Below are 23,096 nucleotides of genomic sequence, written 5' to 3'. Positions count from 1 at the left end.
ACAATTCAATCCCTAACAAAGCCCAACGATTTAGGCCATGATTAGACAGGCTTTCCATTCAGAGCCAACGCAATCCTCACTGGAATACCTTCAAATTCTTTTCTTCTCCTGTGTGTCACATCTTGGCAATTGCCAGTCCACAAGAGGCACACCAAGAGCCTAAGAATAAGCTCTAAATCCTCTTCTTTCACATCAGCCCATTTGCATCTCATTCTGTTTCTGAAACATCTTTTAGGGCTCCTCTCTTTCTTCTCTATCTTGACCGCCACCACAGTCAATTCATGCTCATTCCCTAGGTTCCTGAAATGCCCCCAAACTCCTCGTCCCACCACAGATCCTCCGAGGTGGGGTCAGATCAAGCTTCCTGGTGGCACATGCCTTCTCTATGTAAAGGCCTCCCGCGACACCCCAACATGAAGTCTCGGCTCTCAGCTTGCCTCACGAGAGCCTTTGGTGTAACAGGCTGCAACCATGGCTGATAAACATGAAAAGGAGGCATCTTAACTATTGTACAGAGACATCTCTAATATAATATTCAAGGCTGGCCAGGCCGCAGGGATATGAAGATTCTTACAAACTATTCATTAAAGTATATCTTAGTACACATGTTCTAGAGAAAGGATCCCTGGCAGTACACTGGTTAGGCATTCAGCTGCTAGCCGGAAGGCTGGCAGTTCAAACCCACGAGCTGCTCTTTGAGAGAAAGATGTGGCAGTCTGCTTCTGTAAAGGTTTACAGCCTTGGAGACCCTATGGAGCAGTTCTACTCTGTCCTATAGGGTTGGTATGAGTCGGAATCGACTCTACAGCAACAGGCTCTGTTCTAGAGAAAAATTATGAGCTGGACAGTGAATAAGGAAGACAGAAGAGGAGGACTTGAATTATGATGTTGCAAAGAATACTGAATATACCATGGACTGCCAGAAGAACAAACTGTCTTGGAAGAAGTATAACCAAAATGCTCCTTAGAACCAAGGATGGTAAGACTACATCTCACATACTTTGGACATGTTATTAGGAGGGACCAGTTCCTGGAAAAGGACATCATGCTTGGTAAAGTAGAGTCAGCAAAAAAGAGGAGATCCTCAATGAGATGGGCTGACAAAATGGGTTCAAACATAGATAGCAATGACTGTGAGGACGGCCAGGACCAGGCAGTGTTTCGTTATGTTGAACACCGACTTGATGGCACCTAACAGCGGTAACGATTATTGTTTATAGCCATTGAGTCAGCACCAACTCATTGTGACCTTATGCATAACTGAACGAAATGTTGCCTGGTCCTGGTAAGTTTGAGCCCTCTTTGGTAAGTTTGAGCCCTCTGTTGTAGCCACCGCGTCAATCCATCTCATGGTGTTTCCCTCGCTTTTCCTGACCAAGCCTCAAAAGGTGAACACTCAACTTGGTTATTCCCAGCCTAGAAATATTACGAAATTCACTCCTGAGACTACCCCCACCATAAATATATTCTCAGATGGTCTTCAGGGCATACATGCTAAGTAAATCACAGCATATGTGTATAAGGGAAAAGTATATAACCTTTAAAAAAATAACAAAGAGGTTTTTTTAGGATAGGAAAATGTTCAGAATATGATGCTAAGTGAAAAATAAAAACACATATATATATATATAAAATTGAGTTTATAGCATGATCAGGGGAAAAGTGGCATGGAAACAATGCCAATAAATATGTGTGACTCAGTACTCATTGCTGCCACAGCTGGTCAGAGTCTCAGCATCTTTCCCTCTATTTCTCTGTATGTTTCTGTACTTCCCAAACACTTTACTACCAGCATGTGTTATTTCTATAATCGGAAAAAAAAAAATAATAATAAAACTCTAGAGATTTACAAATAAGAGAGAACAGATAGTAAAAACTGAAAAAAGATAAACTAAGTTGAGTTACTTCTTAAAAAATGACAACTTTCAATAATCCCAATCAATGCTACTTTGGTGAAGGGTGTGGTAAGCCCTGAGTACAGAGGCCCCAAGGGCAGGTACTCAATCAAGATCAATAACTCCTCCTGGCTTGAGAGTCAGCTCCCTCCATCCAGGAAGGAGATGGAGAGAAGTAAGCAGAAATCTTCTGCCTCGTAACAGTTTATAAAGAAAATGTTCTACATTCTACCTTGGTGAGTAGTGTCTGGAGTCTTAAAAGCTCGTAAGCAGCCACCAAGATACTCTACTGGTCCCACCCCATCTGGAGTAAGGGAGAATGAAGAAAACCAAAGACACAGGGAAAGATTAGTCCAAAGGACTAACAGACCACAACTACCACAACCTCCACCAAACTGAGTCCAGCACAACAAGATGACGTCCAGCTCTGACAGGGACTACAATAGAGGGTCCCAGGCAGGGCAGGAGATAAATGTAGAACAAAATTCTAAGTAACACACAAAAAAAGCAAACTTACTGGTCTGACAGAGACTGGAGAAACCCCGAATGTATGGCCCCCAGACACCCTTTTAAAACTGAAGTCTCTCCTGAGGTTCATCCTTCAGCCAAAGATTAGACAGGCTCATAAAACAAAATGAGACTAAAGACACAGCAGCCCAGGGGCAAGGACGAGGAGGCAGGAGGGGATAGGAAAGCTGGTAACAGGGAATCAAAGGTCAAGCAGGGCAGAGTGTTGATGTGTCGTGGGGTTGGCGGCACTGTTACAAAACCATATGTGCTGTACTGTTTAACGAGAAACTAATGTGCTCTGTAAACCTTCATCTAAAGTACAGTTTAAAAAAGGAAAAAGAAAAAGATCAATAACTCCTTAGTGTTTAGACAGACTATATTACAGCTTATGAGAATTCAAAAGTCCGATTATGAGGTCCTGACATTTTATTTTCCTATTCAAACTGCTTCCCATACAATCCTAAGGAACTCCTGTTTTTTTATTTTGCCGTTGTTGAGAATATACTTAATTCAGTGACACTGATTACATTCTTTGAGTTGTACAACCATTCTCGCCCCCCTTTTCCAAGTGATTCCTCCCCCATTAACATAAACTCACAGCCTCCTAAGCTTCCTGTCTAATCTTTTGAGTTGCTGTTGTCATTTTGATCCCATATGGACAATTCTTAAAGGAGTATAATGCTCAAGGCAGACATTTTTTATTAATCAGGTTAAACTATTGGTGGGTTGTAAGATTTCAGGGAATAGCTTTTATAAAGTCACTGTGGAAGAGCACAAAATAAGCCACATGATGTTGGGCTTTCACTCTGTGTGGAGATGCCTTAGGGACACCTGATTGTCCTGCAACAGACTTCTGAGTTTGGTGCAATCTACCAAAGCAATTTGAAATGAGAGCTCTTATGATCAAAACAGAGCAGCTCTTATTTTGCAAGGAAAAAAGACAGGCACCTGGAGGAAGCACCTGAGGTAAAGATCTAAGGCTTTGGAGGCAGAGAGCTCTAAGTTCAAATTCAAACTCCATCACTTACCAAGTCTAGGAGGTTGAGCAGTCTGTTTACAAGTCTCTGAGCAAATTACAGAAATAGAAATCAGATGAGCTCAAACTTCTAAGACACAAAAATGTCATTTAATCCTACTCATTTATTTTTAAAAGCCGTATGTGTTTTATCACTTGCTTTTTAACCTTCACGCTCTGAAGAATGACATCCCAGAACCTGGTAAACATTAATATTTCAAGCGCATTATGTCTAGCTGGCATTTCAAACTATACTTTTTTTGAGAAGATATTGAAAATATCCTCCTGTGCAGCCTCTGAACAGCCATGTGGAATTCTGAAATTAATGAAAACATTGGGGTCTAGTCAGGTCCCTGGCGAGAAAAACTCAAGTAAAAAGTGGAGTATTTAAGCAAATAGGCTGAAGAGAGCTGTCTTTAATGAGAATAAAAGAAGTTGCTTCATAAAAAGTTAAAAGGTTCTCATTGTCATGTACCTCACTCTTGGGGAAAAAACACAGATGGTACTACCTACTGAAACCATTACATATTGATTTGGTCAGGGAGCAAGGCTGAAGGGCCACGCACTATAAAAAGAGTCATGCAACTTCTGCCAAAAAGTTTCTAATGAATTCAGGTCTCTTCCTGACCCTAGCACATACTTCACAAATTGCTTTTTAGAATGTATTCCTAATTTTCTCTCCTCCTTATTGGTTTGCTGCTAAAGCTGCTTAAGGATTTCCATTTAACTGGATTGGGTTAATTGAGTTTCCACTATTTTACCTTAAAGAAAAATATCCTCCCAAAAAATCTCATCTCATAAAATTTCATAAATGATTACAGGAACATGGGAATCATTATACATATGTTGAAGATAGTCTGACAGTTAACTAGATGAGAACCTTCTCATTTTTATTCTTAATTAATACATAGAAGTTAATGGCTCTGGGCAAAAATATAATTGTGAATGAGCAACAACTCTTTTTTTTCCAAGTTTCCTTCTCCAGCCAGGTGTTTACATTTCATCATATCAAGGTCATTTTGGAATCTATGGGCCTTATAGATCCATTAATACACAGAGAAGTCAAAAATAACACCACTAAGTCACACAGAAAATAGAAACATAAGAAAAACAGGGAATATTTTAACTACACATATAATATGAATATAGGCAGTCCCCAGATTATGAACAAGTTCTGTTCCTAAGTCTGTCTTTAAGTCTAATTTGTACAGTACATAAGCTGGAAGAGTTAGGTACGGTTCATACCTAACATGAGTTAGTCAAATGTTGTCTTAGCATATAGTACATAGTATACATTTCTTTGCATAAAAAATTTAAAGAAACACTTCCAGATACATTAAAACATCTTTAACATAAAATAACGTTTTGATGTGCATTGCAAAGTAGACCCTGTTTGTTATTACAAACCATTTTATGTACCTGGAATTTTTAATAGGCTTTGTGGGATTGGTTCATAACTATGGGTTGTACTTAAGTCAGACATTCGTAACCCATGGACTGTATGCTGTTATAATATTCTTTGATTCTCCAAAGCAAGTTTTGCATTACCCTGTACACCTAAAGAAAAGCCAAGAGTCAGGTTAAAATAAAACACTTGTTTGTTAACTACAACCAATATGAAGAGTATGATTAGAAAATTCATTCATATAAACTTTCTGGAATTTATAAGTGCGTTAATAAAGACAATAAGATGACTCTGAGGAGCTGCTTCACCCCAAAGAAAAGCCAACGCCACCCTTGACCTCGCTGCCTCCCCCGACATCAAATTCACAAAGAAAAGAGAATTTCCAAAAGTTGAAGGATATGCTCCTATCTCTAGCTGAATGTGGAAACCCTGACAACATAGTGGTTCAGAGCTTGTTTGCTAACCAAAAAGTCACCAGTGTGAATCCACCAGGTGCTCGTTGGAAACCCTATGGGGCAGCTCTACTCTGTAAGGTTGCTGTGAGCCAGAATCATCTTGACAGCAACAGAACAGGTTTTCTAGCTGACTTTAGCCAGTAAGTGCTCAGCAAAACTTATTTTTTTTTTTGATCACATATTAGAACCTCAAGGATAAAGTGGAAAACATCAAAAGCACTTGAGAGGGGGAAAAATGGGTCATTTGAAAATGCATGAAACCAGATGTCTATCAACCTTTTCATGAGGGACACTCGAAGCTAGAAGATCGTGGAACATGCCTTCAGAGTTCTGAGGAAAAACGATTTCAACCTTCTATGCTTTTCCAAATTTTCCATCAAAATAGAGAAAATTTTAGACCTGCAAGAGATCGGAAAATTTACCATATACTTGTTCTTACGAACGTGCTTGTATAATGGATTCGAACAAAATGAGGGAGTCAGAAAACAATGGATTCCACTCAAAAAACATTTTAACTATGAAGAACAGATGCCGACTCAGCCTGCTGTCCAAACATCCGTTTCAGATGAGAGCAAGGCAGAGGAAAATTACAGAGGGACATATCTAGAAGAAGAGGGCTAGTACAGAGATACTAAGGTTATCCTCTGGACATACCTAACTGGACAGGACATCCCATGAGGTGGATATTCCCCTTTTGCCCCCCAGGTCCACTCTCCTTTTTTTCTCTTTCCTGCTCTGTGCCTCCATGAACCACATCACCCAGGCACCTTTGCCACCTGGGGAGGTACCAGGCAAAAATCAGAGTGAAGAGAAAGAAGATGGGAGATATATCCCTCTCTGCCATGCACTGTTTGGCAGCGACTGAATTCTTCAACTGGAGGCCACAACTACTGCCAGAGATCCCTCTCTCACTGCTCCAGCCCCCGCCCACTCCAGGTCACAGCTCCCCCCTTTTGCCCACTTAGTCCTGGGGGATAGTAAGGGCTTCCCTGCTACTCACCCCCAAATGGCTCATTCTCAAATGCTTCACCACCCCTTATGTGTTCCCTTAACCCTGCCCACTCCTCTGTGAACTGGCCCTTGGAGTATGACAGCTATTTCCTGTGGGGCCCTCACTGATAAGCCACCCCCTACGCCCTCTAATTAAAAGGATACTGTTTTTGCTATCCAGAAATAAAATGTATACAAGGTTCTATTATCCAAACAGATAATTAAAATAAATACACACATACACGCATACATATCCTAGCTGGAATCGAAATAAGCTAAAAAAAATTTTTTTTTAAGTACAATAATTTACATATTATGTATTTTAGTATGTGAACCCTTATGCATGACTGGTCTAGAAGACAGAATGAACTAGGTATGCACACCCACTGAAAATGAAGAAGTCCTGACTTAAGAGACGTTAGGCAATATTTAACTGAATACTGTCAACGCTATTCCTTATTTCTGACGTTGTGAAATAAGGACTAAATAGTTTCGTATATATCCATAAAATCAAGGAGAATGTGGCAAGTGTAAATGAAGGCTGAAACCAGATGATGTATTCGTGATGCAAATATCATAAGCATCACTGCTGTCGGTGACATTATTTCCAAAATGCTGAGCAATTCCCTGGAAAGTTCAACCTTCTCTCAATTTATACAGGAGTTGTGCATACTTCTAGGAAAGCTACTGTACCAAATCCATTGCTGACGAGTCGATTCCAACTCATAATGAACCTACGGGATGGAGGAGAACCACCCCATAGAGTTTCCAAGGAGTGCCTGGTGGAGTCGAACTGCTGACCTTTTGGTCAGTAGCCATAGCACTTAACCACTATGCCACCAGGGTTTCCAATGTTTGATAGGATATTTAAATGTTAGTAGGATGAAGGACAACTCTTTTATCATTCAGTTCTGGGTTTCTAGAATTTCTGGACTCCACTCAATAAATGCCAGTAGCAACCCTCAATCACTGAGAAAACCAAACCCACTCCCACAAATTTCTAACATGTCTGCTACGAAGCACTACCATCCTCATTAAGAGCTAGTGGTTCATAATTTGGAACAACTTGAAGAGGCAACGAAGGCAAACACGATGGATAGGGAAGAGAAAAACAAGTTAAAACCCCAGGAAAAATGTAAAGTCTTTTTAAGAAAAAGAAATGCAGGCAAGGCATGCTACACGGTTGTTCAGTGAAAAGTATTCAGTTTTGAGAGCGTAAACTCCATTAAACAATCTTCAATCTGCAGGATAAACTACCAAACAAATTGCAGAGATCTTAATGATGGTAACAGAACATAAAATAAATTATCAACCTTAGGAAAGTATTTTTCTCAGAGAAAAGCCTGGATGCAGATGCTGCTGTCAATGGCTTCAGACTCAGCTGTGCCTAAACCAGTACCCATGAAACTCCCTTACTAGTCTCCTTATAGTCACAAGATGACCGCTACAGCTGCAGACGTTACAGGGGTAGGAGAGAGGAGGAGAGAAGGATAGCAGCAATGCTATCTGTCTCTGTCTCAGAAGTAGACAGAGCTTATGCCACACGGCCACCCCTAGCTGCAAGGGAAGCTAGGAAAACAATTGTCTTATCTAGGGCTGAGGACATTTTAACAAAAAAGGAGGAGGAGATGCATATCATGTAAGTGTTACCACAATTTCACGTGTTAGAGCCACCTGCCGCAAATAGCCAATTCTTGAGACAGGTAAGGTCGTTAGCAAGAGCTTTATTAGATATACTGGTATACAGGGACAGAGGGGAATGATCTCCTCCTAAAGTCGTCTGTCTCACCAGACTACCGATCAGCTCAGGTTTTTAAGGGAAAAGGGGCCATAAGTTTTAGGGACTTGTGGAATGTGCACTCTCTTTCTTCTGTTTGGTTTCGGTGGTTGTATCTCAAACATGTTGATCTTTTCCTGCCATTATCCCATCGGCTCAGGGGGGTGGCTGGTGCCATCCTTCTTATTTGACAGGCTTAGATCAGTATCACTTGTTTTCCACGGTCTTAGAAGAAACACTGGTTAACACTTCACCATTTGGGGCGCTAACATCAGGATTTTACTTGGAGGCAGGGATGGGCTAGGGGAGGGCAAGGAGAGGAAGATGGAAAAAAAATTGGCTCAGGCACTGTTCAAGATATGGCTCAGCAGCCTGTTTCATAAGCAATTAAAATTGTCAGTAGCAAGAGCCCAGACATAATGTCTACAGTGGAAGGAATAAGAAATGAAGGTGTGAGTATATTACTTCACCACCACTACTCTGTCAGTTTGTTGTATTGTGGTGGTTTGCATGTTGCTGGAAGCTATGCCACCAGTATTTCAAATATCAGCAGGGTCACTCATGGTGGACAGGCTTCAGCCGAGCTTCCAGGCTAAGACAGGCTAGGAAGAAAAGCCTGGTGACTACTTCCGAAAATTAGCCAGTGAATAGTTCAATGGATGATAACAGAACACTGTCCAACTTGCTTGCTTTGGGCTTGGTACCAGGAGGGATCAATTGCTGGAAGAAGACATCATGTTTGGTAAAGCAGAGGGCCAGCAAGGCCAAGGGTGACCGTCAGTAAGATGGACTGCCACAATAGCTGCAATGATGGACTCAAACATGCCAGTGATCATGAGGATGACACAGAGCCCAGCAACCTTTTGTTCAGTTGTACATAAGGTCTCCAAGAGTTAGCGTGGACTTAACACCATATATCTCTGTATCTCTCTATCTACCTAAACCTGCCTACCTACCTACTCTAAATTACAAAGCATTCTACTTGCAGTATGCATTTAAGACCTGCTATAATTTTTTTTTTTTTTTTTTTAATAATAAAGACAGAAACCCTGGAGACATAGTGGTTAAGAGCTAGGGCAGTTAACCAAAGGGTTGGCAGTTCGAATCCACCAGGCACTCCTTAGAAACCCTACGGGACAGTTCTACCCTGTCTCATAGGGTCACTGTGAGTCGGAATTGACTTGAAGGCAATGGGTTTGGTTTTTTGAGTTATAGCAAAGATCAAATATTAAATTAAATAAGTTAACTTAAACAAATCAGCTTAAATGCAACAGAAGTTCACTTCTTTTTTATATAGAAGTCTCACCTGGTGTTGCGGCTCTCATACAAAAAGCTGCCAGGACCCCAGTTTCCTCCTAACCGGCTGCTCTGCTATCCTCAACTGAGATAAATTTATTACAAACAACCTGGCTTCTTCTCGCCTTTTCATTTGACTATGTATTTCCAGCATTTGCACAAGTTCTTTGAATTTGCTCTTTTCATTGACAAATAGCACCCAACTGTAGCTAAAGATTTGCTCTTTATAGCACACTTAATGATCTACGTTTCAACGATACCACATCTGAACCCTATGCTTATCGCTAAAATTTTTAATTAATTTTTATTAAATAAAAACAACATACACATATGCATATACATACATTTATATTTATATCGTTTCCCTCCCCCTCCCAAGAAAAAGTCTATACGAAGAGAAGCTCAGCTGAAGCTTCTCAGGTGGCAAAGCCACCAAGTAATAACTCAAGCTGTTCATCAGCTAATGTAAGAAAGGCAGAACCCAGCATACAAAGTAGTTTCAGAATGACAATGTATGAAAACGTTGGTTGTGTGAAATTAAATCTAAAACGAATTGCTAGGGTCACCAACGTTGGGGTCACCTCCACATTACTAAATCCAATTAACATTTCTCAATCCTCATCTTATTCCACCTCTCAGGAGCACGTGACATTGTTTTCTATGTCCTTCACGAAAATAGCTCTTCTCTGAGTTTGTGACTTGGAACCATCCTGGTTTTTTCTTATACATCTGGCAGTTCCATCTCCATTTCCTCTACCAGCTCAGCCTTCTCTCCAGTCTTCCAAAACCTGAAGTTCTTTAAGATCGAGCCATTGAAACCTTCTCAATGCTAGATTCTCTTGCCTTAAGACATTTATCTCATTTAAGCCCTTGGCTTCAATTATCATGCATATGACAACTCCCAAATTTACTTCTCCTGCCCAAGTCTTTCCTCTGAGCTGCAAACAACTGTCTATTCAATCTCTACCTATTTGAAAGACTGGAAATGCAACATCTCACCTACTAGATTTCAGCTTCTTATGCCAGGATCTGTTGGATTAAACTATGCATCCCTGTATCACTCATCTCTTAAATATATACACTGTTGTTAGGTGCCACAGAGTTGGTTCTGAGTCACAGCGACCCTACATACAACAGAGTGAAACACTGCCCGGTCCTGCACCATCCTCACAATTATTGCTATGTTTGAGCCCACTGTTGCAGCCACTGTGCCAATCCATCTGGATGAGGGTATTCCTCTTTTTTGCTGACCCTCTACCTTAATCAGGAAACCCTGGTGGCATACTGCTTAAGTGCTACAGGTGCTAACCAAAAGGCCCACAGTTTGACTCCACCAGGTGCTCCTTGGAAGCTCTATGGGGCAGTTCTACTCTGTCCTACGGGGTCGCTATGAGTCGAAATCGACTCAACGTCAACGGGTTTGGTTTACGGGTTTCTACCTTATCAAGTATGATGTCCTTCTCCAGGGACTGGTCCGTCCTGATAACATGTCCAAAGTACTTGAGATGAACTCTTGTCATCTTCCCTTCAAAGGAGCATTCTGGCTATATTCCTTTCAATATAGATGTGTTTGTCCTTCTGGCAGTCCATGGTATATTCAATATTCTTCACTAACACCATGATTCAAAGGCATCAATTCTTCTTCAGTCTTCCTTATTCACTGTCCAGCTTTGCATGCATATGAAGCAACTGAAAATACCATGGCTTGGGTCAGGTTCACCTTAGTCCTCAAAGTGACCTCTTTGCTTTTTAACGCTTTAAAGAAGTCTTTTGCAGCAGATTTGCCCAATGCAATACGTCATTTGATTTCTTACCTGCTACTTTCATGAGTGTTGATTGTGGAACCAAATAAAATGAAATCCTTGATAACTTCAATATTTTCTCCATTTACCATAATGTTGCTTATTGGTCCATATTACATATCACATATAATTATGTCATTATATTATATATTGTTTATATATTTATAAGTTATAAATACGTGTAAGAGGTTAAAAGTAAGAAGGTTTGGCGATTGTTTTAGTTAAATATTCTGCTGCTATAAGAGAAATACCATAAGTAGATAGCTTTAAAAAACAGAAATTTATTCTTTCATAGTCTAGGAGGCTAGAAGTCCAAATTCAGGGTGCCAGCTCCAGGGGAAGGCTTTCTCTGTCAGTTCTGGGGAAAGGTCCTTGTCATCAATCTTCCCCTGGTCTAGGAGCTTCTCGATACAGGAACCCCAGGTCCAAAGGATGTGCTCTGCTCCTAGCACTGCCTCATTAATATAACTGCCACTAATCCTGCCTAATTAACATCACAGATTTACAACACATAAGAAAATTACGCCAGATAACAAAATGGTGGACAATCCCCCAATATTGGGAATCATGGCCTACCCAAATTGACACAGATTTTAGGGGAACACAATTCAATCCATAACAGTGATCAAACTCCCTCTATGAAAATGTTCTATGATATTATACACTTGAATCACATAGATATAATTTTTCATAATTATTTGGAAATTTTAGCCTCTTTCTTGACATAGTGACTGCCACAGTGGGCTCAAAAATACCAATTGTGAGGATGGCACAGGACTGGGCAATGTTTAGTTCTGTTATACATAAGGTCACCGTGAGTTGGAGCTGACTTGATAGCAACTAACAACAAAAATCTGTCATTTCAGTTGTATTTTTCTAAAACAATGACCTTCAAACTTACTGTAAACCAAGAACCCTTTTTTTCTTGAGAGGAAGCTTTATAAAGATGCCCTTTATGTAAAACTTATCAAAAGAGAGTGGACATACCAAAACAATTTGTTGCTGTTGAATTAATTCTGAATCATGGTGACCCTAAGTGTGTCAGAGTAGAACCACGCCCCATAGGGTTTTTCAGAAGTAGATCGCCAGATCTCTCTTCTAAGGCACCTGTGGGTGACTCAAGCCTCCACCCTTTCAGTTAATAGCCAGTTAGTAGCCGAGCGCGTTCACCTTTTATACCACCCAGGACTCAGAGTGGATATCCTTGAAGCAAATATGGAAGAAAAGAATGGGCTCTATCTCAGTCACCCTACCTACCACAGCTCCAGAACATATGCAATCTTGCTAAGAAAACCCAGGCTTTGCAAATGTAGGCTAGAGTTGTCTTACTATATCTCATAATTGTTTCTGATGATATTCAGCAGTTTATAAGACTTTTTGGCTAAAGTAGAATTTTGAGTTTTAGATATTTTTCTAGAAAACCCAATTAAGATTCTCAGTTCTTTAAATAAAATATGGAATATATTTCCATAAACTTGTTAAAGTAGTAAGAATATAGGCTTTCATGGTAGAATTTATTTTTTCCACCTCCAATAAAAATATTAATTTTTGTTGTTGTTAGATGCCATCAAGTTGGGTCCAACTCATAGCGACCCTATGTACAACAGAATGAAATACTGCTCGGTCCTGCATCACCTCACAATCTTTATCTTTGAGCCTATTGTTGCAGCCACTGTGTCAAGCCCTCTCGTTAAGGGTCTTCCACTTTTTTTGCTGACCCGCTACTTTACCAAGCATGATGTCCTTCTCCAGGGACTGGGTTGGTCCCTCCTGATAATATATCCCAAGTACAAAAATACATGAATATGGATCCATAAAAATAAAAAATGGTAGCAACACTGTAGACAAAAGATAAAACCATAGCTCAATTTTGAGAGGAATGTCTGCTAAAGTCATAATTCATGATGAAAACTGGAGAAACAAACTCTTAAAACACACGTGTTCTGCCCTTTGAATCAAAACAGTACATATGATCATGTGGAAGGCAGAGGAAAAGTTATATCATGCCATACTGTACCTAGCTCCAGGATGCCATATCCTAGCTCCAGGAAGGGACCACTGAAATGCCCAGAAATGCAGGCAGCCAAATCCCTCCCTGCGAAGAACGTTCTTTGGAGAAAGCAAGACTCACCACTGCACCTGGCAGTTCCTCTTTTTCCAGATACATTCCAAATTAACAAAATAGAATCCAAATAGCAAAAGACAGCAGGATATACAACAAAGGAAACAAAAAACAACAAATAAAATGGAAAGCAGAGTAAGATTAAACCTATGACTAATAAAATGTTTCAAGCTCCCTCACTAGGCTAAAATCATTGTATAAAATAATTTTCAATTAAAAAAAAAAGAATGTGTGTGTGTATGAATACGTATGTATGTGTCTTTACATACTTGTATGTATATGTAGGTGAGTATATGTGTGTGTGTGTGTGTGTATGTAGTATGGCTACTTATCCATATCTCTGATAAACTCCCCAAAAGAAAGTAGCTGTTTCAATGTTAAAATCTGACAAACTAGAAGCACTGGGGTACATGTACACACACACACACACAATAAATGGATCAAAGTGAGTTACTTTTCACTGATTATAAATATATAGTTATGAATCTTTATACTTCTAAAAGTCTAGCATCAAAACTTATGCCCAAGGACTGCTATAAATTCAATACATATATTAAAAACACATGATTTATAGTAGCCTAATTCAGTCAATGACAGATCAAGAAAACAAAAATAAGATAGGAGTGATTACTAAAATAATGCTAATTTCTAGCTATACAGCAAACTGTTAAAGTTAGAATATGTACTAATGTTCAATGGAAAACTTAACAAAACTAACATTATAAATGCCAAGGATAGTTCAGTGAACTACATCCTATCAATGTAATAAAATTAGAAATTTATTGCCAATACAAAATTTCTTCACCACTTGAAAATTTTAAATTATTCTTACAATTAGCTATTTAAATATTGTTCAAGGAAAAAATAAAGTCTGAAATATAGCCTAATTAGAAGAAAATAAATATAAGTTCTGTAACATAACAGACGGGCTGATGCCAAACTGCACCTAGAGGTAAATTCATAGCTATATATGCTTTCATTATCTTATTACAAAGCGGAGGATGAAGCATCTTAATGAATGAGGGCTCAATAAATATTTGACAATTCACAAATTAATACGTCTAATTTTGCCTTTCAGCCTTGTAATAAAAATAGAGCTTAATCAAAAAATTAGGCTGTATGCAATTGCTTCGCTAATTGGAAAAAAAAAAAAAAGTCACTTCCTCACCTCAAACTTTAACTCCAGATAGGAAGTTAACTGTCTAAGAGAATACGTAAAAAATAAGAAGCTATTAAGAAAAACATCAATAGAAGGATGTCCAAAAACAAAACAAATTTTTTTTAAAAAATGAAGGCAAACATATTATAGAAACAGCCTTCACAATGGAACATTTCACTCAATATATTGATAAGGAGTTCACGTCAATTAATAAGTAAAAATGAACTCTCAGCAGAAAAAAATAGGAAAAGGATATTAGACCATTCATACACACCCACCCACACACACACAAAAATTCACCCTCATAAGCAATAAAAAAGGAACAAATTAAATATCATCTCAGCTATTAAACTGGCAAAGATAACCTTTAAATCGTTGGTACCCTTTGTCTCAGTAACATTTACACTGTAAAAATTCATCACTAACTTGATGAAGGATAAAAATGAAGAATATAAAATGAAAATACTGAAACCACAAAGTTTACAAAGTGATGTGATAAAGTTTCACAAAGCAAAGTGAAGCATCAAGGAAGCTCTAAAAAGTAGAACATTCCCAAATGCAATCCAATGACTTAAATCTACTGATGGAATTTGAAGAAAATAGAGGCTTTTCCTTACCATCCACCTAATGTTAGAATTTTGGAGATGACAGAAGCATTTCAAAACAGTCTTGGATAAATTCTTATTTAAATCATTTTAATTACTTTAATAAAATAGTTACTTGAGAATGCCTCCCAAAGTTTACTTTTTGAAAAACCTTTATGCATTACTATTTCATACTCTGAGAAGACATTCTGCCCATGAACTAGCCTGTAAGACCTTTGTGAAATGCACTCTTCAGTTAGACATTACTCAGTGTCAACTCCAACTTCGAGATTTCACTATATTCTCCCCCCCAGTTCATCCCGGGAATGGACGACAACACTCCTGCTTGCCTCAGCATCCTGTATTTCTTTTCTGTTGTTAATGTAGTGGTCAATCTGTGGTTTCATAATGAATAAATTACATCATTGCTAATGTAGTTTAATAGCCTCCAGCGTATCACCTAATTAAAGACCTTTTAAAAGTCTATGCCCTGGCCTCCCCAATGTACCGATTCAATGAACTCCACGGCTCCAAAATATTACTTTGGTGCATTTTTTATTCCTTGCTTATAGCATCCCTACTGCCTTTTCCTTAATACAAAACACCCATTTAATTACATCATAATCCCACTCACTACTGCAAACACATTCACGTTGTCTGGGTGAAACTAAGCCATTTCCCTGTAGCTTGCCTTTACAACAGTGATTCTCAACCATGGCTGTAAGCTGGAATCACCCAGGAAGCTTCAAGACTAACTGGTCTGGGGTACAGCCTGGGTAATGAAATTTTCAAAAATAATCCAGGTGATTCTAAATATGCAACCAAGAATAACAAACACAGCTCTACCAAAAAAAATCACAGTCAAAATCCTTGGGTAACACAAGCACCAAACCCACTGCAGACAATTCCGACTCATATCAACCCTTCAGGACAGAGTAGAACTGTCCATACAGTTTACAATAAGCGCCTGGTAGATCCAAACAGCCAACCTTTTCGTTCACAGCTGTGGCTCTTAACCACTACGCCACCAGGTTTCCTGCGATAAACACAGTCGTAATAAAATGAAATGACATAGATTTTGGATAACGATTCCATAATTGATTCTTGATCACTCTTAAAACTCTAAGGAAGATGTCATTTGTCACACTGATATGTTCGTGATGTACAAACATTAGGTCTTTCCTAGCTTAGAAACTGAATTATGCAAGTGTGAACACCACACTGCTATGCAACCCACACTCTGCTTCCCAATCAAAAAAAGGCCTAAATTAATTTGAAAATCTGTATAAAGTAGCACAATAAACCAAAAGTGGTCTGCCTCACTAGGGGATGAAAACTGTTAGGATTTTCCACTCAGGATTTCCATACCTCATAATCCAGCTGCTAGCTTTCTTTATTTTGTTTTGAAGATCTTTAAATGACTTTACAACTGTGCTGTTTGTCTTGTCCATTTACAAAGAAGGGGGATGGTGTCATTAAAAAAAAGAAAAAAATCAAAAGAGGGAAAACACACAATTACAATATTTTATTTATTTCACTTTTGTAAGCAGTCATTGGTGTATCAAAATTACAGCTGATTTCATTTTTGAAGGAATGAAGCAAACACCAATATCACTTAATCCGTCTGAGTTCTCATTAGCACAACTCATTCCACCAAATTAAGTGCTGTGGTCCCAGGATACCCTGTGGAGGGTTAGTTCAATCAGTTGGAACAACAAGCATTTTTCTCTGAGATACTGTTTTAAGGCCAGTCTGAGGTTTTACTTTAATGTGCGGTTTCCAACTTACCCTCTACAGTACAATGTATTCCTTATTATTAAAAGCAGCAAACATTACACCCCATGGCTTCTGTGTTTGTACCAGAAGGTACCAAAGCCCAAGGAGCACAAGGATGAAGTATCTCAGCTCCCTAAGAGGGTGGCCATTTAAGGCTATCCAGAGATATGCTGGAAATCCACAGGCAAGGAAGCAAGGCTTCCCCACTGCTTACCTGTCTCTGGGGTTTGGGAATGGCATTGGGAAAGTGTCACTTCTAACGCATTGGTTCTACACCAACAGGTTAACATCATTTTTATAGCTTTCTTTACAAAAGGTAAATATTGTTCAGCAACACTCATTTCCACAGAATAGTAGAAGGCCCTTCAACTTTGCACTTACATTACCTTTCCTCTACCCTAATCTCACTAATTTTTGAGATATTCTCTAAATAAGGCTGGTTTTTGATTGCTAACCTAAAGGTCAGTGGTTCAAACCCACCCAGTGGAGCTGCAGAAGAAAGGCTTATTCCCACATGGAGCAGTTCCACTCTGTAATACTTGGTTTTGCCATAAGTTGGAACGGACTCAACAAGAATACATCAGGCTGGGGCTGTGTCTTAGGGCACAAAAGTAGGGCAACACAGCTCTAAGGTACAGTGACTTGTAGCATAAGGAAAGGTGACTCTCTGCCTTTATAAATCTCCAGCTCTTTTATTTTAATAAAATTGGCTCTTTCCCTGAGCTTGGGGATCACTTAAACAATCAGAAGATAACAACAGGAAAGAGTACTGTTTCCAAAGAGAGATAAATGTGCTGACTTTATTGTAGTACAATATTCAGCTGGGGGAGTTGTAGGAAGAACCCCTATATCTTATTTCACCAGATACTATTTCCCCACAATGCTCTCCTCCAGATCAACTGTACCCAAGAAGCTTACCTGTCCACCATTTGCAATTTCACAATGTTATTTGTACACATTTCTTAAAATGAGAACTAGCGTGGAAAATAATGCAAAGTGGTGGGAGTGATTATTACATAAAAAGGTTTAATAAGGCACAAGTCAGTGTGATAACAGTGGCAAGGCACACAGAAACTCAAAGAACACAGGCATATGAATCAAATGGAAAGTGATTAGATACCATTTTAATCTTTTTAATTCCCTCTTCATTATTTCTAGATGAAAAAGTAAGAGTTGCCCCCTTAGCAACATATTAATTGGCTTTTACTGAATTTAATAATAAAAACAAAATGAAGAGAGCTACCACTGACTAGAAGCCTACAGACTTCCGGCTAAACAAAACTATTGGCACTTTAAATCATACACAGCTAAAAGACAGTCATGAATTTAGACCTGCAGACAGGAAACTGCCATTCTACAGGAGCAGACAAAGTCACCTTCCTGTGTGTTGGTCATTACACCTGTCAGAGTTGCCCTACCTTTTAACCACCAAGAACCCCCTTTATTACTTTTTCCTCCAGGCTTTCAATGTTTTCCAAAAATCTGATAAACAAACTGCCCTTATTAAGTAATAACTGGTTTGCTCTCATTTCAACACTGATCCCACCTTAGCCCATGATCTTAGAATCATCCAAAGTTCATCATTATTCCTGTTAGCATTGTGATGATTGATGACGCAAAGGTAATCAAGGTAAATAAGCATCAGAGGCTCGAGCATGGCTCACAATTCATCTTGTGACGGCTGTTTGATACTTCATACTTGTATCATGCGTGAAATCATGGATATGTTCACTTAGGTGGTGGGACCACCTAGCATGGAGCTTTGATCATGGTATCCGGTCCACACCCCCAGGATTTCCTGTAAAGCCACCAGTAATTGACCAGAGAGCCAGACTGGCATAAACTGACCCCTGTTATTCCTCTGAGTTGAAATAATCCAGCCAAGAGCAAAGAAATTCATGGCTAGTTAACTTTAACTTTAATGTTATTAATCTTTCTCAAACAGCTCATGTACACAGCCCCTTACTAGTTTTGTGGACCATTTCAGTCAAGTGAAAAATAAACAACACTATTTTTTTTTTTTTTAAGGCTCAGCTCCGGTTTTAAAAAAAAAAGAAAAAATAGTGGTCCTGACAGAGAGTTCTAAGTGATGAGACACCTGAGTCCTTAAGTCTCTTATCTGTCTGTGATTAATTCTCCTCACTCATAAAATGAGGACCCTTTCAGAACTGAACTTTCGAGTTTCTAAATTCTCAAAGTTGAAGAGAAGTGAGTAAGCCGCGATATGCATTTCAATGACAACAATATAAGCTATTAAGTCCTCTTATTGGATGTCTGATTACTTGAAGATAGAGAATAAAAGTATAAAACCGGTTAGTGATGTTGCAATTATCCTGTTAACTTATTTCATATAACCCAACTGTATGATTCAAGACTTAAAGTAAACTTTTTGGCATTAATTATTGGCTTCTGCATCAAATTCACATGAACAGAGTTAAATTCCCACTTCATTTTGTCCCAGGAAGAAACTTTACCGCCAAGAATTGTTCCAGCTCCCTTTATCCCTTTAGCAAACACCATGTTTGTTTGTTTGTTTTTAAAGAGGGGGACCTTTTGAATAAGTTTTGGATAAGGTAAATACTTAGCTTGCTATGGGGCCTCCTCCTTAATAAAAAACGAAAGTGATTCACAGGAGTTTATCTGAAGGCTCTCAACTTACAGAAAATAGTAATTTCCAAGCTTTCCAAATATTCCTGCGTAGAATAATCTATGCAGTGCTTTGCTTCTTTTTTGTAGTTTGGAATTATTTGGGGGACTACCTGGATGAGGTGAGAACAATCGTTACCTTGGTAGTATTGTCAATGCACCCGTTTGCCAACTCAAATAATTTCTGGAGAAACAAACATTCTATTTAAACAGGAGGGGTCAGAGAGATCTGTATTATTTGGATAAGGGAGAGTTTGTTTCGTTGATAAAATGTAACAAGTATTCACAAGGCTATAAATAAGCTACCAGTAAATGGCTTTTTGCAAAAGGATTTTTAAGGAAAATATTCCAAGTAAGAATAGGCTCTTAATTTCATCATGCATTATTTTTACACTTTAACACAGTTTAACATGGATGACTCAACTGGAGGCTGCATGATATTCATAGATTTTATATGGTCACATATGATCAAAAATTTCATACACTTAGTTTAAGAATGACTTTTGAAGTTGAAAGCTGCTTGACCTACACAGTTGAGTAGATGCAATGGGTGACTGCTTCGGAACAGGTTGGATTAGAAAGTACGGCACTCACCAGAGGTGGAGGAGGCAACCATAAACTCCACAGGGCACTCAAAACTCACCTGAGGAATGGTGGCTTCAGTCATGCCAACTGGGTCTGGGTCTGAAAACACGACTCTGACAGCCTTCTCTCCTCCAAAATCAGGAGTCTGCCTAGAGGATCCCAAGGCCTCTCCAATTCTAACATTCTGTGACTCCATGAACTCCCTGCAGTTTGGTTACCTGGTGGACTTGTGTGATCAGCTGACAGCAGAAGGGAATGGTTCCATAAACACTCTCACAGAATGAATGGTTCCAAAAGAGCTGCCCAGTTTGGGCCTACTGGTGGGAGAGGGGTGGACTGGTTTACCCTGAACTACAGTTGTATTTCAAGTCAGTTCAAAGGCTCTTCAGTTTCCTAAAAAATGGTTCACAAGCTGGAGTTAATATTTCAGAAAACCAATAAACGGCTGTGCATGTCAGTATGCCTTGGGCAAATTACAGTCTTCTCTGGGTCTTGCTGAAAACTGAGGGGACTCTTAGAGATTTCTACAGAACCTTACAGGTTCAGTATTCTACTAAAAAGGTTTCGTAGACAGTTCCCATTGTAAACATTTACCCAATTAGAGCAATTTACCTCTTTAGGTTTGTCTGCTACAGAACATTAGACCCCTGGGGTCTTGTTTTAAAACTGAAGTTGGCAGACATTTCACCTGAAACCTCTTACCTCTTTGGGGAGAGAGAAAAGAAAAAGCATTTGTTATCAAGTGATTATGCACCAATCCTTTATTTTTGATCAATAGCGGGTTTCATTAGGCCCACCCAGACCAGGAATTACTTAGCCAGAAAAACTCTACAAAACCGTGTGCCTTCTCCAGTGTTTGGGTTTGATGCCCTGGTTGTATGGCAGTATAGAAGAAACCTGTCAACTGAACTTTCTTTTTATTCATCAAGTAGAATTTCTACCCGTTCGCCCTACTGAAGACTTCTCCCTAGCTAACAGAAGAAATGTTCAGGCTCCGCCTGTTTCAGCCAGAGACACACATTCAGACACACGGTAAAGCCCAGCTCCTGCAATACCTTGCCCGGCTAGGTGGGCAGGGGTACGCCACTGCTAGAAATTAAAGTTGCTGGGAGTTGCATTCTAATCCCGCGCTGTGGGTCGGTCTTGGACTCACGGATGGCGAGCCGACAGCTCCTGCTAACCAGCGGGAGAAGACGCATCCGCTGCAACCTGCAGACTAAAGCATTGTCTTCCCCCAAAGATGCCTTAGCCCTGAAACCCTAACAAAAACACTGTGCCCTGCGTCTCCTAAGAGTACTGCGGGCAGGCGCCCCGGGGCTCTCCCTGGAGAGCTCCCCGGGGAGAAGTGGCAGCAGGAGGCGCCCGCTTCTGCAACTCACCTTCTGCTGCCTCCGGGCCATGTCGGTGGGCTGCTTGGCGTTGAAGGGGTACGCGATGCACCGCACCACCAAGACGTAGAGCTGCAGGCGGATCCGCCGCTCCTGCTCCTCGTCCAGCAGTCGCTCGGGCTCATCTCGCCCCTCGCTCAGCACCGAGGGGCTCGGGCTCCCGGGTCTGACCGCGCCGCCGCCGCCCGCGCGCCCCGCCGCGTCCCGCCGCCCTTCCCGAAGCGGGGCGGGTGGCGCTCGCTGCGGCCCGCCGGCGGCCACCAGCACATCGCGGCTCCCCTCTTCCAGCCCCTCGTCCGACTCCTCTTCGCTGGAGGACGGGTCCAGCATGGTGCTCGAGTGGCCTCACTCCGGCGGCTGCGCCCTCGTGTCCCAGCGAGCACGGGGCCCGCAGCGCGGCCGCAGACCGAAAGGGAAAGTGGCCCGGGCTTTCCGGACACGTCGAGTTGGAGACCAGAGTGTTCCTACCACCAGGGCGCTGGGGGCGGGCAGGAGCGGGAAGAGAGCGGGGCGGGGGAGAGGGCAGCCGCCGACCGGAGAGGCGGAGTTAGCGCCGGGGGGAGCCGGCGCGCCAGGGAGCTGCTCGGCCAGTCCCGGCCCGCGGGCCCGCAGAGGCGGAGCGGCCGGAGCGCCGGGCGCAGGTGGGGAACCTGTGGCGCCTACAACGAGCAACACGTGGAATGGAATGTTGAGGAGCGGGCGCGGGGCCGCGGACTGCGCCTGCGCGCGCCGCCGCCGCCGCCCGACCCGCGAGCCCGGGTGGCCCGCGTTCGGTTTGCAAAGGCGGGGAGCTGGCAAGGGTGGTGACTTTGTGGACACTTACCTGGGGCTGCTCGTACTGTAGGGACCACACACACACACACACACACACACACGTCTTTTTCTCCTGCAAGCTTCCTAGGGGTTAGGGACATTAGAGGGGGACCGTTGACCTCCGACAGGAGGGGAGGGAAGCGGTCAAGAGATCGCCAGGACCAGACCCTGGTGTCTAGGGTTAAACCAGAGAGCCGGAAAATGGAGCCACAACACTTCACTCCGAAATAATGTTGGGATGAGACTTTCAGAAAGTCCCTCTTCCTGCTCCGCTGTTGTTTGACGCTCAAGCCGAAGTCCAAATGATACAAGTCAGGTGCACGTTCTTAAAAAACAAAGCAACAACAAAAGTACAAACGAGGCTCTCTTTTTAAACTGTTTTATTCCTGCAGATGCATGAGCAATATAGATTCTATGTTTACGAAATGGCACTCTGATTCAGCTCAAACGGAGCTCGGTTATTTTCTGGGTTGGAATGCGGTTAACTCAGACCAGTGTAGTGTAGACATTTATTCTGCAAATAATTTACGTGCCCCGCGGTATCCCGCGCTGTTAACATTTGGTGGAGCCCGCGGTGGATTTGGTCACTGTTGGCTCTGGCCTCCAGTGGGCGTCTGGTAGCTGCACCCGAAGCCTGCAATATCTGAGCAGATTTCTCAGTCAATGCCAGAACCACCTGGAGTTTCTTTTTGTGATTCTATTTCTGGTGTCCTAAATCCTGACAGGGGGAAATGGACAAAACAATACATTCAACACAAGAGGGAGTGTGCAGCCACCAGGCTGACAAGGAGGTGAGGAAGCTCAGTGGAAGTAACAGCGGGCAATTAAAACAATCACCAGCTCTGAGCTCATCTGCCCCGTGGCGAAATAGCAGGTTT

At 41.1% G+C, this 23,096-nt stretch overlaps 1 protein-coding gene across 14 annotated transcripts in view; it reads right to left on the bottom strand.

Annotated features, from left to right (window-relative positions):
• Positions 1-21,735, bottom strand: part of CADPS2 (calcium dependent secretion activator 2) — a 614,350-nt gene extending 592,615 nt beyond the window's left edge. For all 14 annotated transcript variants that reach the window (XM_064289775.1, XM_064289767.1, XM_064289765.1 and 11 more), the window contains exon 1: positions 21,397-21,735. In XM_064289775.1, coding sequence (XP_064145845.1) covers positions 21,397-21,735 — 339 coding nt within the window. The remainder of the gene's footprint in view (positions 1-21,396) is intronic.
• Between the last annotated feature and the right edge of the window lie 1,361 nt (positions 21,736-23,096).

The sequence above is a fragment of the Loxodonta africana genome, chromosome 8 (assembly GCF_030014295.1).
Source record: "Loxodonta africana isolate mLoxAfr1 chromosome 8, mLoxAfr1.hap2, whole genome shotgun sequence".
NCBI lineage: Eukaryota > Metazoa > Chordata > Mammalia > Proboscidea > Elephantidae > Loxodonta > Loxodonta africana.
This window is presented reverse-complemented; position numbering and strand designations above follow the sequence as displayed.